Below are 15,528 nucleotides of genomic sequence, written 5' to 3' on the forward strand. Positions count from 1 at the left end.
AAAATATCCCGAGCTTTTCATTTTAAGGGACGCCACGATTTCTTTGTTTTTCGTCCTGACCGAACTCGGGGTCGATTCCTTCCTCAAAGGAACCGCGCACAACATTCATTGCGGAGTATCGTAAACATTATTTAAGCAGACCCCCAATTCCAATGATGTCACTATGGGTTGCAAAACGTTAAATTTCCAGAGGCAATACGACTCGGGGCATCACACTGCTAGTGCCTCCAATTGGTGAAATCCGGGATCAACCCATCCGCCACTGGGTCACCAAAAATTTGATTTTGGGGCAGCTTGACGTAAATATTTGGCAGACACCAAACCTAAACGGGTCATTTTAGGGATCCAAACATCTTCATTCTCAAAGGGCACCAAAATCGGGGGCTACACAACTTCTGTGCTTTCCACCCCGACCGAGTAGAAGTCGTAAGTCGGGCCTCTCGTCGAAGAGATACCCGGCGCCTTCATCTCCGGTCATCACTACCTGTATTTCGAAAGGCACCCACTTCTGAGGAGGCGCCGCGAAGGCTTCCAAGCTCTTAAATTTAAGTAGCATCAAATTCCAGAGGGCACAAAAATTGACCCATTTTTATTTTCACGAGGAACCGAGGGCGCCACTATTGTTGTGGAAAGGACGAGTGACCTACCTTAGGTCTTAAGGTTCTCAGGTCCCAAAGGGCCTTTTGGGCCCCTAGGGAACGACGATCAAGGGTCCGATCGAAGGGCCGGAAGGGCAAGCCGGGGGATAAAGGAACCTCAGCCAGTAGGCAATACCGAACACCCCGTCCCGCGCCGGTCTTGGCCCTGGTGCGCTTCCTCAAGTCGGGGCAGGGCCAAACCTGCAAATGTTAACCCGAAAGATCGTGCATTGGTCTGGTCCCTGTACTGATCAAGGCCTCACAGTGCCCAACCAGGGGTCATTGTCGGCAATGAGCGCAGTCGGCCATGGGCACGTTTGCTGAACAGGGACAGGAGTGGGAACTCGAATATCAAAAGGCCTATTGCGTTGGTTAGGACCCTCTTGACAGTGATAAGAGACATAACAATGATAATGCAGCGATATGCGCTCACAATGAAGCAGTGGCGTGTGCCTGTCAAAGGTCACGGCACCGAACGGGGGGCCGAGGCTGGGATCGTTAGGCCGAGTTGGCGTTTTGGCGCTAATCACGCATTGGACTACCTGTGCCGGCAAGGGATCCTTTTGCGTCAGTGACGTTTGTCTGCGTCGATCCTGTGCCAGGTGTCCGAGTCAGAGGGCCGCTGCATCAGGAATGCGACCGGGCATGATGTATCCCTCTTGATTTCCGGATCGACCAGGGCACCCCGGTCCCCGTATTGCCAGAATAGCAGTTCCTAGTTACCCCGGGCTGGGACAAAAGGGCTGTTCAGCTCCTGACCAGGGTCTGTCATCTGTCAATCTATCTGTCATTTGGAGGCAGATCCTTAGAACGGAATTCGTTGTTGCAGCATCACGAGCAACCGAGATTGCGCCATCGCGTCATGAGTCAGTGTTGCTGTACATGCTAAAACAATATGAAAATGTGTGGGCAGTGTTCTGCGAAATGCGGATGTATTATATATTGCGCATTGCCTATACTGCGGATTACAAGATGCGCTTTTTAGGCAGGCAACTGCTATGTCATGCTACAACATTATTGTTTGAACGCAGAACGATTTTACGTGCCCGGGGGCGCAGCACGTAATATCCTAATATACTTGTTTTTAATACCCAGAACGTATATTGTTCATGCATGGCTCGTGCCACATTCCTCAGTAACAATTTCAGAAATGTTCTTACTCGTTGAACACACTCAAAGCATGCAGCACAAGATTGGACATTTCCATATTAACGATACAAAACATGTTCCTCATTCTAGGGAGCTGACTGTAATTTTTACTTCAAGAAAGGATAACGCGTCAAATGTCTGAATTTTAATAGCCTGGTCACTTTCTGCTACCACCGCCAACATTGCAACATTCACGTCATGACATCACTCCAGTGGAGTTGGACAACATATATGTTATTGTTGTTGCGTTTAACCGCTGAGGGAGTTGTCTCCTCGCGGTGCCCGCCCTTTTTTGCCGTGATGAGAGGCAGGCATCGTCACTTAGTCCCAGAAGCGTTGTAAAGCCCCAGTGATGGACAGCCACCCAATATGAGATCAGCAACTTACAACATGTTGTTTTCTGCCGGTTTCAATTTGCGTAAGTTATTTGGCATTGTGTTATATGAGTGTCTCGGTGCAATATCAAACTATGAGTGAGTCTCCACAAAACCCTAGGTAATTTTCACTTCGAATAAATGATAGAGTATCGGGAGCCAGGTTTCACATGGTGAAGGCCGAGCAGAGCATAGCGATGGCGTAGCCAACTGTTGGGGAGTGGGGCGAGACAAACATGGGGGAAGGGCGGCCAAGATTGAGAGGGCGCAGCTCAACATATGGGGCGCGAGGGGAGGGACACAAAGTTCCACCCCTTACAGGTTTTGCATCATCACTCCCGGTCAAGACCTTAAAGTTCACTCCTTCCCAACGCGGGGTGCCCACCGGCTGCCGCTCCTCAGGCATGGAGGCGGGGTCGCCTGGTTGGCCCGAAGGCCCGTACAGAGATGCTTAATACATTGGTGCCCCGCCTGATACAGGAGGCCCTCTGACCCGGGCCTTTGGCCCCGGATCGGCGCAGGAGCCCTCATTGACGCAACAAGATCCTCTATCGCCGTGGATGGTCCAGTAACTGGTACAGAGGCTCCCGTTGGCCTAACGGGCCCTCGGTTGGAATTGGTATAATTTGTATCTCGTACAGCCCATTTCAGAGAATACATTCTGAACTTGCTAAGTTCAGTGCAATAGTAAATAGCGTAACACGCAAAATCAATCCGGTGGTTGTGTAAATTGTCGTTGGGTTTTGTTCCTATAGAAGCACAATTACTGCCACTATATGTTCAGTTTCCACCTCACGTCCTTATCTTTAGTAATACCTGGCAAATGTATTCCGCGCTGATAGCTGGGCGCCTCGCTGGCCACGTATCAACCGTGGCGCGGTGGGTTCGAGTCGCTTTAGGCGCCCGCTATTTACTCCTCACTGGGATGGCGTGTGACCAGTGGGAGAAATGCACTAAATGTCAGGTGACACAAAAGATCGATATTTACAAGGCGGGCGTTGCGGGTGTGGTGTCAATCGTTCGCCGCGAACTTCTGCCGCGGGCCCGAATTTTTACGATGATATGCTGATTGCTGTGGACGAAGGTCATGCAACAAATCAGGACTGCTAAAATCCATGGAGTGAGAGAGTTGGGTGTTGGAACTAAGTTAAAAAACTGCATTCTTTTGCAGGCAAACAGTGTTGCTAGCATGGCACTTAAGGGCGTCCGTGTGGTAGAGCTGGCTGGTCTGGCGCCTGCCCCGTTCTGCGGCATGGTACTCCGCGACTTCGGTGCATCTATCATCCGGGTCGACAAGGTAGGGAAATAACCCCAGCAGACTTCGGCTAGTGCTGGTGTTTTCACTGGCGTATGTTGTACTGAGTAGAAATACATTTGGCATAGCGCCCATGGATTATCACACCAAATGGGGCTCTTTAAATAGCACGTATATTGGTATCAGCATTTAATGTCCTGAGTACCCCTGAAAGGCGTGCTGGTACACACAATGCTCGTGCACGTCGGTGTACACCGAGAGCGTACGGTGACTGTTGATTTAGGAGTGGGTCTGTTAAATGAAATCTTGCGGGTGTAGTGGTTAAGCTGCACGCCAGGGAGATCAGAGGTGCGGGGTTCGATTCCCGGCGGTGCTCGCCCATCCTGCCAGAGCGAGAGCCAGGCGACGCCATGTAGTCCTCGGCAGCTGAGTGTATCGCAAGGCCCCAATGACGGAAATGACATGTTTTTCACATGCCCACGCCGTCTTGGTCTCTCGCATCAACACAGATTTCCCATGGTTTTGGCATGTCAATGCGGTCTGTTGCGTGGTCGTCGGTTCCTCTGCGTGCCACCGGCCATGGGCGCGCCTGGCTGTGGCCCGCCGTGGGCGCTCACCCACCGCCAGATGGGTCAGCCCGTGAGCGCGCCTGGCTGTGGCCCGCCGTGGTTGCTCACCCACCGCCAGATGGGTCAGCCCGTGAGCGCGCCGGGCCGTGACCCACTGCGGGCGCTCACCCACCGACCCACCGCCAGATGGGTCAGCCCGTGAGCGCGCCTGGCTGTGGCCCGCCGTGGGCGCTCACCCACCGCCAGATGGGTCAGCCCGTGAGCGCGCCGGGCCGTGACCCACTGCGGGCGCTCACCCACCGACCCGCCGCCAGATGGGCCAGCCCGTAAGCGCGCCGGGCCGTGACCCACTGCGGGCGCTCACCCACCGACCCGCCACCAGATGGGCCAGCCCGTGAGCTCGCCGGGCTGTGGTCCGCTGTGGGCTCCCAACCACCAACCCGCCGCTAGATAGGTCAGCCGTGAGCTCGCCTGGCCTTTATCCACTGCGGGCGCTCACCTGCCGACCCCCGCCAGATGGGCCAGCCCGTGAGCTCGCCGGGCCTTTATCCACTGCGGGTGCTCACCTGCCGACCTGCGCCAGATGGGCCAGCCCGTGGGATCGCCGGGCCTTTATCCACTGCGGGCGCTCACCTGCCGACCCCCGCCAGATGGGTCAGCCAGAGATGGACCGACTGGCGCGCGGAAAGCGGTCCGTGTCGGTGAACCTGAAGCACAAGGAGGGCGCCCAGGTGGTGCGCCGGCTTTGCCGCGGCGCTGACGTCCTGCTGGAGCCTTTCAGACCAGGTCAGCGTCACGCGTGTGGGGCGTCGGTAACCCAGCTGGTGATGGGACATAGCGGCGTCGGTAGCTTAGCTGGTGATGGGACATGGGGCGTCGGTAGCTCAGCTGGTGATGGGACATGCGGCGTCGGTAGCTCAGCTGGTGATGGGACATGCGGCGTCGGTAGCCCAGCTGGTGATGGGACATGGGGCGTCGGTAACCCAGCTGGTGATGGGACATGCGGCGTCGGTAGCTTAGCTGGTGATGGGACATGGGGCGCCGGTAGCTTAGCTGGTGATGGGACATGGGGCGTCGGTAGCTCAGCTGGTGATGGGACATGGGGCGTCGGTAGCTCAGCTGGTGATGGGACATGGGGCGTCGGTAGCTCAGCTGGTGATGGACATGGGGCGTCGGTAGCCCAGCTGGTGATGGGACATGGGACATCGGTAGCCCAGCTTAATGGTCGCAGCACGTGCTGCATTACCAGCAGGAGAGGTGCTGTTTTCGTTCGCACGTTGTGTAACGCTGCTCTGGGTCTCCATTTCGTGTGTTAAATGGTCGCGGCGGATCCTCCCACGGGCTGAGTATCAAACGCATATAGGTAAAGCATGTTGACAACCAGCGTTACCTGCGCGCCCACATGTCCGTCGATGGGTGACAAATTGTCAGTGAATACGTGGTGGCCCTTCGTGCCCTGATCAGCCGTCAGTCTCCGACAGCAAGAGTAACGCGACCGTCGCGCCCGGACGCCGACCGACGGTCGACGCCGCCTCACCCGCGCCCCCGCCTGCAGGTGTGATGGAGCGGCTAGGTCTGGGGCCGGCGCCTCAGCCGCCAGTCCTCGATAGTGGGGGCCCGGACGCCGACCGACGGTCGACGCCGCCTCACTCGCACCCCCGCCCGCAGGTGTGATGGAGCGGCTAGGTCTGGGGCCGGCGCCTCAGCCGCCAGTCCTCGATAGTGGGGGCCCGGACGCCGACCGACGGTCGACGCCGCCTCACTCGCACCCCCGCCCGCAGGTGTGATGGAGCGGCTGGGTCTGGGGCCGGCGCCTCAGCCGCCAGTCCTCGGTAGTGGGGGCCTGGACGCCGGTCGACGGTCGACGCCGCCTCACCCGCGCCCCCGCCCGCAGGTGTGATGGAGCGGCTGGGTCTGGGGCCGGCGCCTCAGCCGCCAGTCCTCGGTAGTGGGGGCCCGGACGCCGGTCGACGGTCGACGCCGCCTCACCCGCGCCCCCGCCCGCAGGTGTGATGGAGCGGCTGGGTCTGGGGCCGGCGCCTCAGCCGCCAGTCCTCGATAGTGGGGGCCCGGACGCCGACCGACGGTCGACGCCGCCTCACCCGCGCCCCGCCCGCAGGTGTGATGGAGCGGCTGGGTCTGGGGCCGGCGCCTCAGCCGCCAGTCCTCGGTAGTGGGGGCCCGGACGCCGGTCGACGGTCGACGCCGCCTCACCCGCGCCCCCGCCCGCAGGTGTGATGGAGCGGCTGGGTCTGGGGCCGGCGCCTCAGCCGCCAGTCCTCGATAGTGGGGGCCCGGACGCCGACCGACGGTCGACGCCGTCCTCACCCGCGCCCCCGCCCGCAGGTGTGATGGAGCGGCTAGGTCTGGGGCCGACGCCGCTGACGGCCGACAACCCCGGCCTGGTGTACGCCCGACTGAGCGGCTACGGCCAGACGGGGCCGGCGGCCGGCTGGGCCGGGCATGACATCAACTACCTGGCCATGTCCGGTGCGTCTGCCGCGCTCGCCGCCGCGTTCCGGCACCGGCTCCCCTGCCGCCACTGGTAGCATGTGGACTGTGTTGTGGACATGGGATGGGTTCGTGTTTGACTTTTACCTCGGGAATACAGCAGGGCTAGAATATTGTGAGACGGCATTTGCTGGTGGAACGAGATTCTCGAAATATCATATCTCACATCTGATTTGGTCGCGAGATAAGAGTTGAGAATAATGTTTAGGTGTGATGAATTCTCTACGTCCTGATTACAACGCTCCAGAAGCCGCGGAAAGAATTATGGGGATATGAATTTCGTTTACTGCAAGAAATACCGGCATCATTGCAAGGTTCCAGAACCTGGTAAAGTAATTCAGGGGAGATTAATTTGGTTTACTGCCTCACATACTTATTAGTGATATGATGCGAGAGTGTGGTTCTGAATCCTACCCAACCGCTTTAATTGGGATATACCTTGCGTGCTCATTCGGTAACATGAGGCAAAACATCAAAATCGAGCATCTGGGTGGCTTCTTCACATGCACGCCACCTGCTTCCATTTTATTGTTATACTGCAGCCGCTATGAGATGATGCCATGTCAGTCATGTGAGCTTAATCTTTCAGCTCGACCGCTGCATCGCCATAACAAACGGCGTCTTTTGTGCTCTGGTGCCGTGTCCACGCACAGATCGTTTTGAGACATCGCCCACTGAGCGCGGTAGCAGAAGCGGCAATCTGTCGACGAGCGGTCGACTTAGGTAGAACTGAATGCTGATGTCAGCTGGCGCCAGCGTTCAGAGCTGGCTGCTCCCTGGTCCAGCTCCCCCAGCTGGCGGCTTCCTGCTCCAGCTCCCCCAGCTGGCTGCTCCCTGCTCCAGCTCCCCCAGCTGGTTGCTCCCTGGTCCAGCTCCCCCAGCTGGTTGCTCCCTGGTCCAGCTCCCCCAGCCGGCGGCTTCCTGGTCCAGCTGCCTCAGCTGGCTGCTCCCTGGTCCAGCTCCCCCAGCTGGCTGCTCCCTGGTCCAGCTCCCCCAGCTGGCTGCTCCCTGGTCCAGCTCCCCCAGCTGGCTGCTCCCTGGTCCAGCTCCCCCAGCTGGCTGCCCCCTGGTCCAGCTCCCCCAGCTGGCTGCCCCCTGGTCCAGCTCCCCCAGCTGGCTGCCCCCTGGTCCAGCTCCCCCAGCTGGCTGCCCCCTGGTCCAGCTCCCCCAGCCGGCGGCTTCCTGCTCCAGCTCCCCTAGCTGGCTGCTCCCTGGTCCAGCTCCCCCAGCTGGCTGCCCCCTGGTCCAGCTCCCCCAGCTGGCTGCCCCCTGGTCCAGCTCCCCCAGCCGGCGGCTTCCTGCTCCAGCTCCCCCAGCTGGCTGCTCCCTGGTCCAGCTCCCCCAGCTGGCTGCCCCCTGGTCCAGCTCCCCCAGCTGGCGGCTTCCTGGTCCAGCTCCCCCAGCTGGCGGCTTCCTGGTCCAGCTGCCTCCAGCTGGCTGCCCCCTGGTCCAGCTCCCCCAGCTGGCTGCCCCCTGGTCCAGCTCCCCCAGCTGGCTGCCCCCTGGTCCAGCTCCCCCAGCTGGCTGCCCCCTGGTCCAGCTCCCCCAGCTGGCTGCTCCCTGGTCCAGCTCCCCCAGCTGGCTGCCCCCTGGTCCAGCTCCCCCAGCTGGCGGCTTCCTGGTCCAGCTCCCCCAGCTGGCGGCTTCCTGCTCCAGCTCCCCTAGCTGGCTGCTCCCTGGTCCAGCTCCCCCAGCTGGCTGCCCCCTGGTCCAGCTCCCCCAGCTGGCTGCCCCCTGGTCCAGCTCCCCCAGCCGGCGGCTTCCTGCTCCAGCTCCCCCAGCTGGCTGCTCCCTGGTCCAGCTCCCCCAGCTGGCTGCCCCCTGGTCCAGCTCCCCCAGCTGGCGGCTTCCTGGTCCAGCTCCCCCAGCTGGCGGCTTCCTGGTCCAGCTCCCCCAGCTGGCGGCTTCCTGGTCCAGCTCCCCCAGCTGGCGGCTTCCTGGTCCAGCTGCCTCCAGCTAGGTGCTCCCCACTTTAGCTGCCCCCAGATGGCTGCTATTTGGTCCAGCTACCTCCAGCTGGCTGCTCTCTGCTCCAGCTGCCTCCAGAAGAGACGAAAGGGACGGGGGGAGGTCGGCTTAAAACAGCTGGAGAAGCATTCGCCCGCGACCGTTTGTGGAAGTCGTGTGTTCGAGCCTGAGCACCGGCGTTTTGTTCTGTTGCAGTCGTGCTACCTTCCTCTGTCACTCCGACATCCAACTCCAGTCAGTCTCTTGGCGATTGCATTCCAACGGCCTCAGCGTTTACACGCGCCCTACGTATGCTCTCCCACACCAGCTCCACGATAACTCGACCTCCTCTTAGTCTCCGTCCCTGCGCGCCCCGTCGGCCGTGACCTCGACCAAGACTCGCGGGCGACAAGGGCGCATCCCATGCCCGGCGCAACGGGGCGGTCAAACCTACCGCACTGTCACCCTTGCATCGGTTTCAGTGGGATCATATGACGGTAAATGGCATGAGATGTTGAATGTGACGTAAAACCTCAAAAATTGAATAAACAGACCGCAGATGGACCAGCAACACCCCGGCATGTATGGAATGCATGACGAGCCGAATGATGTTTGTTTTTAATACCGTTCGGTTAGTCCTCGACAGAAGCTGCCGTCCTCCGTGCATTCGGCCAATATCTGCTGTGTTGTGTCGTTCCAAACAGCAACATCAAAGTTGACCCTCCCATGGGTATCATATGCCTTCGGGCTTACCCGCCTGGGCTGACACTCACCTCACTGACCTTGTATGACTGACCCGTGACCCCGCAGACGTGCTGTCGTCGCTGGTGGGGCCCGACCGTGCGCCCCAGCCTCCGGTCGACATCATGACCTTGTCTGACTGGTCCGTGACCCCGCAGGCGTGCTGTCGTCGCTGGTGGGGCCCGACCGTGCGCACCAGCCTCCGGTCGACAGTCATGACCTTCTCTGACTGGTCCGTGACCCCGCAGGCGTGCTGTCGTCTCTGGTGGGGCCCGACCGTGCGCCCCAGCCTCCGTTCGACATCAGTGACCTTGTCTGACTGACCCGTGACCCCGCAGGCGTGCTGTCGTCGCTGGTGGGGCCCGACCGTGCGCCCCAGCCTCCGGTCGACATCATGACCTTATCTGACTGACCCATGACCCCGCAGGCGTGCTGTCGTCGCTGGCGGGGTCCGACCGTGCGCCCCAGCCTCCGTTCAATAAACTGACCTTCTCTGACTGATCGATGACCCCGTAGGCATACTGTCATCGTTAGCAGGGCCTGACTGTCCGCCCCAGCCTCCGGTCAACATCCTGACCTCTGACTGACCCATGACCCCGCAGGCGTGCTGTCGTCGCTGGCGGGGCCTGACCGTGCACCCCAGCCTCCGGTCAACATCCTGGCCGACTTCGCCGGCGGCGGCCTCACCTGCGCCATGGGTATCATGGCTGCCTTGCTCGAGAGGACCAGGTCGGTACGGCGCGGGGCTGGCGCCACCGCCGGGTCGCCGTGCCTGTCGCTTCATAAGGCTATGGTGTTTTGGCTGCGTGGCAATGGACCGTAGGTTTTGTGGTGGACTTCTGTTTTCCCTTGTGATGGCATTGTCCAATGCGATTCCATGACTTGAGCCTGAGATTCTTGGTCGGATCCGGTGGTAATATGTACTGCGCCGTAACTAAATAGGCTCTAGTGCTTGTGTTTGCCGTCCGTGTACAACCCAGGACGGTTTATCCACGGCCAAGGTATTGCCAACGGCTACTTTCGCGAACGCCACGCGCTCCGCTTGTCCAACACGGCGTCGGGTCTTCGCCAGCTGAGACGGAACCCGTGACTCTATGTTCATCGGCGGTAGTGATTGGACGGGGTTCAGACAGGCGTTGCATGACGCCACCGTGACTGGTGACCGGCAGGTCGGGTCGGGGACAGGTCATCGACTGCAGCATGACGGAGGGTGCCGCTTACGTCAGCAGCTGGCTGTTCAAGTCCCGGGACCTGTTGCCGATCTGGGGCGAGGAGCCCGGATGTAACTGGTGAGTGCCCCACCCCCACTCCACCCCATCGGCACTATCACCAGTTCAGCAGTGTTGATCTCGTGTCCTGAAGACAGTTTGTGTTGTTTGTAGTAGTGCCAGCCACAGGGGGTCTGTGTAACTTGGGCGTATAGATTGCACGCTACGCCTCCATTATATTGTTGTTGCGCTAATGGCGTGCCGCCTACAGGAGCTCATGTCGCGTGAGGAGCGCAGCCCCCAGTCTGCACTGCTGCGCCCTCGGGCCGTGTTGTCAAAGTGCCGCCGCTCAAGCGAATGACCTCGGCGCGCTGAACCGGCGCTCGCGGGATGTTGCGGTGTATGTGTGATTAAGGGACTTGAGAGAAACCGTCACTGGTGGGACTTAATTAAACGTCTGCGACGGGGTCGAGTCTCATATTTTCAGGGGAGAGAGAGGCCCCAGAAACATCTTTTCAAGTGCTTTTGACGTTGGCGTTGTGTTTTAATGGGGGGGGGGGGAGAGAGGGGGGGGGGGGGCTCGAAATTGGGCGGGGGATGGGGCGGAGCAGGGCTCCCCCAAAGACGTATACAGTGTCCCTGGAACCGTTCCTAGTCATTGCTGAAAGATGGACTTGGACGTCACTGATCGCACCGCCACGTTATTGCCAGCAACAAGCAGGACACATCGTCAACAGTGGTGTTGTATTATTTTTGAAACATTACCATGTACCGTGTGATCAGGTCGAGTTTCCCGCAGTGCTGCAATCGTTCCGAATTTGCACATGCTACGCGTGAAAAGCCGAGACACGCTGGCTGAAACCAAGTCCGGACGTCGACGACACCCGTGCGCCAGCTGCGGGTCCGCCCGTTCTAGCCTTTCGATGTGTCGATGTTGGGTTTCGACAACCAAAGTACGTGAAGACGAGACACCAGACTGCTCGATGTCGGTGAATGTGCCGCCCTCAAACTGATAAGCGGTTACCACCTGTTCTGCGGGTTCTGTCGCGTGGACTTAATGGCCTTGATCGTGACACTGTTCGGCGCTTAGACGCGACAATAGTAGACCGAGAAGAGATCGATGTGGTCTTATCCAAAACTGGCATCGGATGTAAATACATTGGTTTAAACTAAGAGATATTGACTCGTGGAAAGTGCGTAAGTGCCTGGTTTGTTGTAGCTGTTATCCACCCAAACTATTGACTTTTCGACATTTATTGACAATTTTCGCAGTACTTCAATCACATGCACTAATAACGCAAACCATTCCAAATTCGTCAATTTTTCGGCTGAATGGCCAGCCTCAGAGCCATCCAACTTCAAAGCAATGCCGTTTTTTAAAGCGTGCGCGAACGCGAGACGTGGGTGTATGTCTGCCTGCTCGACTCATGCAAGGGAAATATCTCAGCGCATCGGTGGGAGCTTGATGCAAAGTTTCCCAGATGCGATGGACTCCATTTGCGTACGTTTTGGCGTCATTTACATAATGATATGCCGCTTCTGCTCTGACGTTCCTCCCCTGCTGTAACAGGCGTCTTATTGGAACGATTTAATCCACGATTCTCAGCCCAGAGCTGATCACAGGCCCGGCATAGCGAACCAGTGGTGGACCGCTGGCACTGGCGCCTCTGCTCGGTTGTGGTCCGCCAGCGCTGGCGCCTCTGCTCGGTCGCGGTCCGCCAGCACTGGCGCCTCTGCTCGGTTGTGGTCCGCCAGCACTGGCGCCTCTGCTCGGTCGCGGTCCGCCAGTACTGGCGCCTCTGCTCGGTTGCGGTCCGCCAGCGCTGGCGCCTCCACGCGGTCGCGGTCCGCCAGCGCTGGTGCCTCCTCTCGGTCCCGGCCCGCCAGCGTTGGCGGCTTCTTTCAGTCCCGGTCCGCCAGCGCTGGTGCCTCCTCTCGGTCCCGGCCCGCCGGCGTTGGCGGCTTCTCTCAGTCCCGGTCCGCCAGCGCTGGTGCCTCCTCTGGGTCCCGGCCCGCCAGCGTTGGCGGCTTCTCTCAGTCCCGGTCCGCCAGCGCTGGTGCCTCCTCTCGGTCCCGGCCCGCCAGCGTTGGCGGCTTCTTTCAGTCCTGGTCCGCCAGCGCTGGCGCCTTCGCTCGGTCCCGACCCGCCAGCGTTGGCGGCTTCTTTCAGTCCCGGTCCGCCAGCGCTGGCGCCTCCGCTCGGTCCCGGTCCGCCGCCGCCGGAGCGCCGCTGGTGGCGGTGACCGGCGCCGGCCGCGGGGCCAATTATGGCGGGCCGGCCACTGCCCCTGGACGCAGCGGCTCGTTTGTATTCGTGGAGCTGGCCGCGGTCTGCCCTGTCGGAGCTGTCCCGCTTCCATCGGGGCCCGGCTCAGGTATGTGGTCCCACCTGCCGGGGCCCGGCTCGAGTATGTTGCCCCCACCCGTGGGGGGAGGGGGGGGGGGGGGGCGCTCAGTGCTCCGGTTCGCGTACCGGCTGTCTGGGGCTGACTGGGCTGCACTGACGGCTGACTAACGACGTCTTGGGGACTGTGTGTTTGTCCTAGCACAGAACACATGTGAAGCCTTGCTACAACGCAGTCTCGGTCCTGGAATGACACCATAACTTGTATATGGGTGCGTAGTGCTATACGTTTTCAAATAAGGACTTCAATATGGACTTGCCAGCTTCTGCGCATGGCTGAAACGGGGTCGAAATATGCACTGAAGTTATCTATTTGTACGTGTGTTACAGTCCTGGACAGTTAATAGCGTTTGCGCTCGAGACCGAACTACGCAGGTTTCATTTAAGCTTTGACACTCCGACGTAGCGTGGCGATCTGGGGAGCATTCTGACTGCTCGCAATAATGTGAAATTTGCTCTTTTGAGTGTAATCCATTTTCACGGGACCTTAATTATGGCGCAATGATAAAAATGTCAATTTTCAGTTGTATATGGCTTCAGGTGGTCATTTTCAGATGCGGACCCTTTTCAAAATAGCTGCCTGCTTGGGAAAGTGATTTGCTGAACATGTTTTATGTATGCACTTGTTAACAGATGTATGCATATTTCAAAGCGCTCGGTAAGTATCCCGTTATGTGGATGCTGCCGTGACCGACCTTGCTCCGCCGTGTACTGTGCGCCGCCGGCCGGGCGTGCAGCAGCGGCGTGTGATGGGCGGCCCGCCGGCAGGCTCGACGGCGGCGCATTCTGGTACGGCTGCCACCGCACGGCCGACGATCGCCACATGGCCGTCGGTGCGCTCGAGCCGCAGTTCTTCGCCCGCTTCGCCGACCTGCTCGGCCTGCCCGACCTGGAGCAGTTCCCGATCGACAGCGCCGAGTCGCGCCGGCTCGTGGCCGCCGCCTTCGCCAGCCGCAGCCAGGCCGAGTGGACGGCCGTGTTTGCCGGACAGGATGCGTGCGTGACGCCCGTGCTGACGGCCGACGAGGCGGCGGCGTCGGCGCAGGCGGCGGCGCGCGCCAGCTTCGTGCCCGGGCCGCGCGGGGGCGCCGAGCCGGCGCCGGCACCGCGCATGTCGCGCACGCCGGCCGTGGGCGGCGGCGACGAGCCACGCCGGGGTCAGCACACGACCGAGCTGCTGCTGGAGGCCGGCTACGCCGCTGAAGAGGTGCGGCGCCTCATCGAGGACGGCGCTGTGGAGCAGTGCGAGAGTCGGAGTCGGCTGTAGGCACGACGGGTCGCCGTCGTTGGTAGACTGTCTGGAGTTAGAGGGACCCAGGGTGGATGGGTGGTTTGAGAGAGCGTGTCACGGCTCGGCTGGTGCTACGCTTGTGGGGAGCTTCCGCACTTCTAGGCAAAAACGTCGTTAAGCATTAGCTGCGTTGTTTTAAGGGACAGTTGTCATGGATGTGACGACAGGCCTGGTCATAGCTTGACCGTACCTTCTGCGTGGATGAATCGGGCATCGGGCCAACAATGTTGCCTGCATTGTTCTCGTTATCGACGCTCACAATCTGTCGTATCCCTGTGTTGGCATGTTCACGTCGCTGACCTTTGGCGGCCAATTGAAGACGCGTTTTGAATCCGGATATTTCTCATGACGCGCTGTGTGTGGATGTGGTACCGCACGGTTTATTGTACAACTCCATACACCGCATTAGGGGTACCTCCCGGTGAGGGACTCGTGGTAAGCTGACAATACGTTTTTCTACGCGACAAATTACGTTGGGCATGTGAAAGTTGGACGTCGCCGTGATGATCGTCAGCATGGGGAGCCGTCTACCGTGCGTCAACTGTCCAGCTGTCAGTGTCACTGGCGACGTCATCAGCTGCTCATGCCGCGATGGCCCGTGCTGGGGCGGTGCAAGACATGTGGGCAGTCATTAAGTCAGCGATATTTTTACTTGATGCTGGCAAGACTAGGCGTGCTCGAGAGTTCTGCAGTTACAATGCAACATTTGTATCACTTCTCCGTTTAGTTCCCTCCTGTTCCTGCTTACTTGCTTTCGACGGACTTACACGCCTGTGTCGTATATACGCCTGTATCTGGTGCCAAGTGAATGCCATACCTATCAGTAAATGCGGATGTTGGACTTAATTTGCAGGGTTGTTTATAAATATATAATCAATGGTGATATGCTGTGTTTGGGATCCGGGCACACGTTATGGATATGTATTGTGATCGAAACACTTGACTTATGCATTCTTGCATTCGCCGCGGTGTTCATAGTGGGAGTGGTATTCATGTCACTAGTGCTACGGCGAACACTCCGTCCTACAGGAGTGTTAATAACTAACTAGCAAATAGCTGCAAAAAGTTATGCAGACTACTCGTACGCGCAATTGCCCAATGCAGGTGATAATCCACGGATTATAGCTGTCAGTACCCCAACACATAGCTGAAGCCTCGCCAAACTCCCGGAGGCGACGGACTGGTGGGAGCACGTGGGTGGGCGAAATAAGACTGGAGGTACCCACTCCACGGTATCGATACCAGTCTGTATTACATTACTGCTGTTGCAAGTATTGGGATAGAAAAGCGCACGACAATAGTTTGTCAGTTATAAATAATATAAATAGTTGATAGAACCTCTCCTAAAATAAATAAATGCAAATAGTGCACAGCATTTCTTCAACTAAGAACGCATAGTGCGCTGCCGTAGTGTTGCAAAACAAGCATGGGGCAACGCAAG

General features: G+C 58.9%; 1 protein-coding gene across 6 annotated transcripts in view; it reads left to right on the forward strand.

The window, feature by feature from the left end:
• Amacr (Alpha-methylacyl-CoA racemase) overlaps window positions 1-14,963 on the forward strand; it is a 29,519-nt gene extending 14,556 nt beyond the window's left edge. For 5 of the 6 annotated variants that reach the window (XM_037224180.1, XM_037224178.1, XM_037224176.1 and 2 more), the window contains exons 2-7: window positions 3,333-3,458; window positions 4,636-4,771; window positions 6,332-6,475; window positions 9,787-9,913; window positions 10,354-10,473; window positions 13,565-14,963. In XM_037224180.1, coding sequence (XP_037080075.1) covers window positions 3,351-3,458; window positions 4,636-4,771; window positions 6,332-6,475; window positions 9,787-9,913; window positions 10,354-10,473; window positions 13,565-14,063 — 1,134 coding nt within the window. In that variant the 5' untranslated portion in view covers window positions 3,333-3,350 and the 3' untranslated portion in view covers window positions 14,064-14,963. Of the gene's footprint in view, window positions 1-3,332; window positions 3,459-4,635; window positions 4,772-6,331; window positions 6,476-9,786; window positions 9,914-10,353; window positions 10,474-11,191; window positions 12,259-13,564 lie in introns of those variants that run through there. The other variant, XM_037224181.1, reaches the window with a different exon arrangement.
• The last annotated feature ends 565 nt before the right edge of the window (window positions 14,964-15,528 follow it).

The sequence above is a fragment of the Pollicipes pollicipes genome, unplaced genomic scaffold, assembly GCF_011947565.3.
Source record: "Pollicipes pollicipes isolate AB1234 unplaced genomic scaffold, Ppol_2.1 Scaffold_4881;HRSCAF=5763_pilon_pilon_pilon, whole genome shotgun sequence".
Classification (NCBI taxonomy): domain Eukaryota; kingdom Metazoa; phylum Arthropoda; class Thecostraca; order Pollicipedomorpha; family Pollicipedidae; genus Pollicipes; species Pollicipes pollicipes.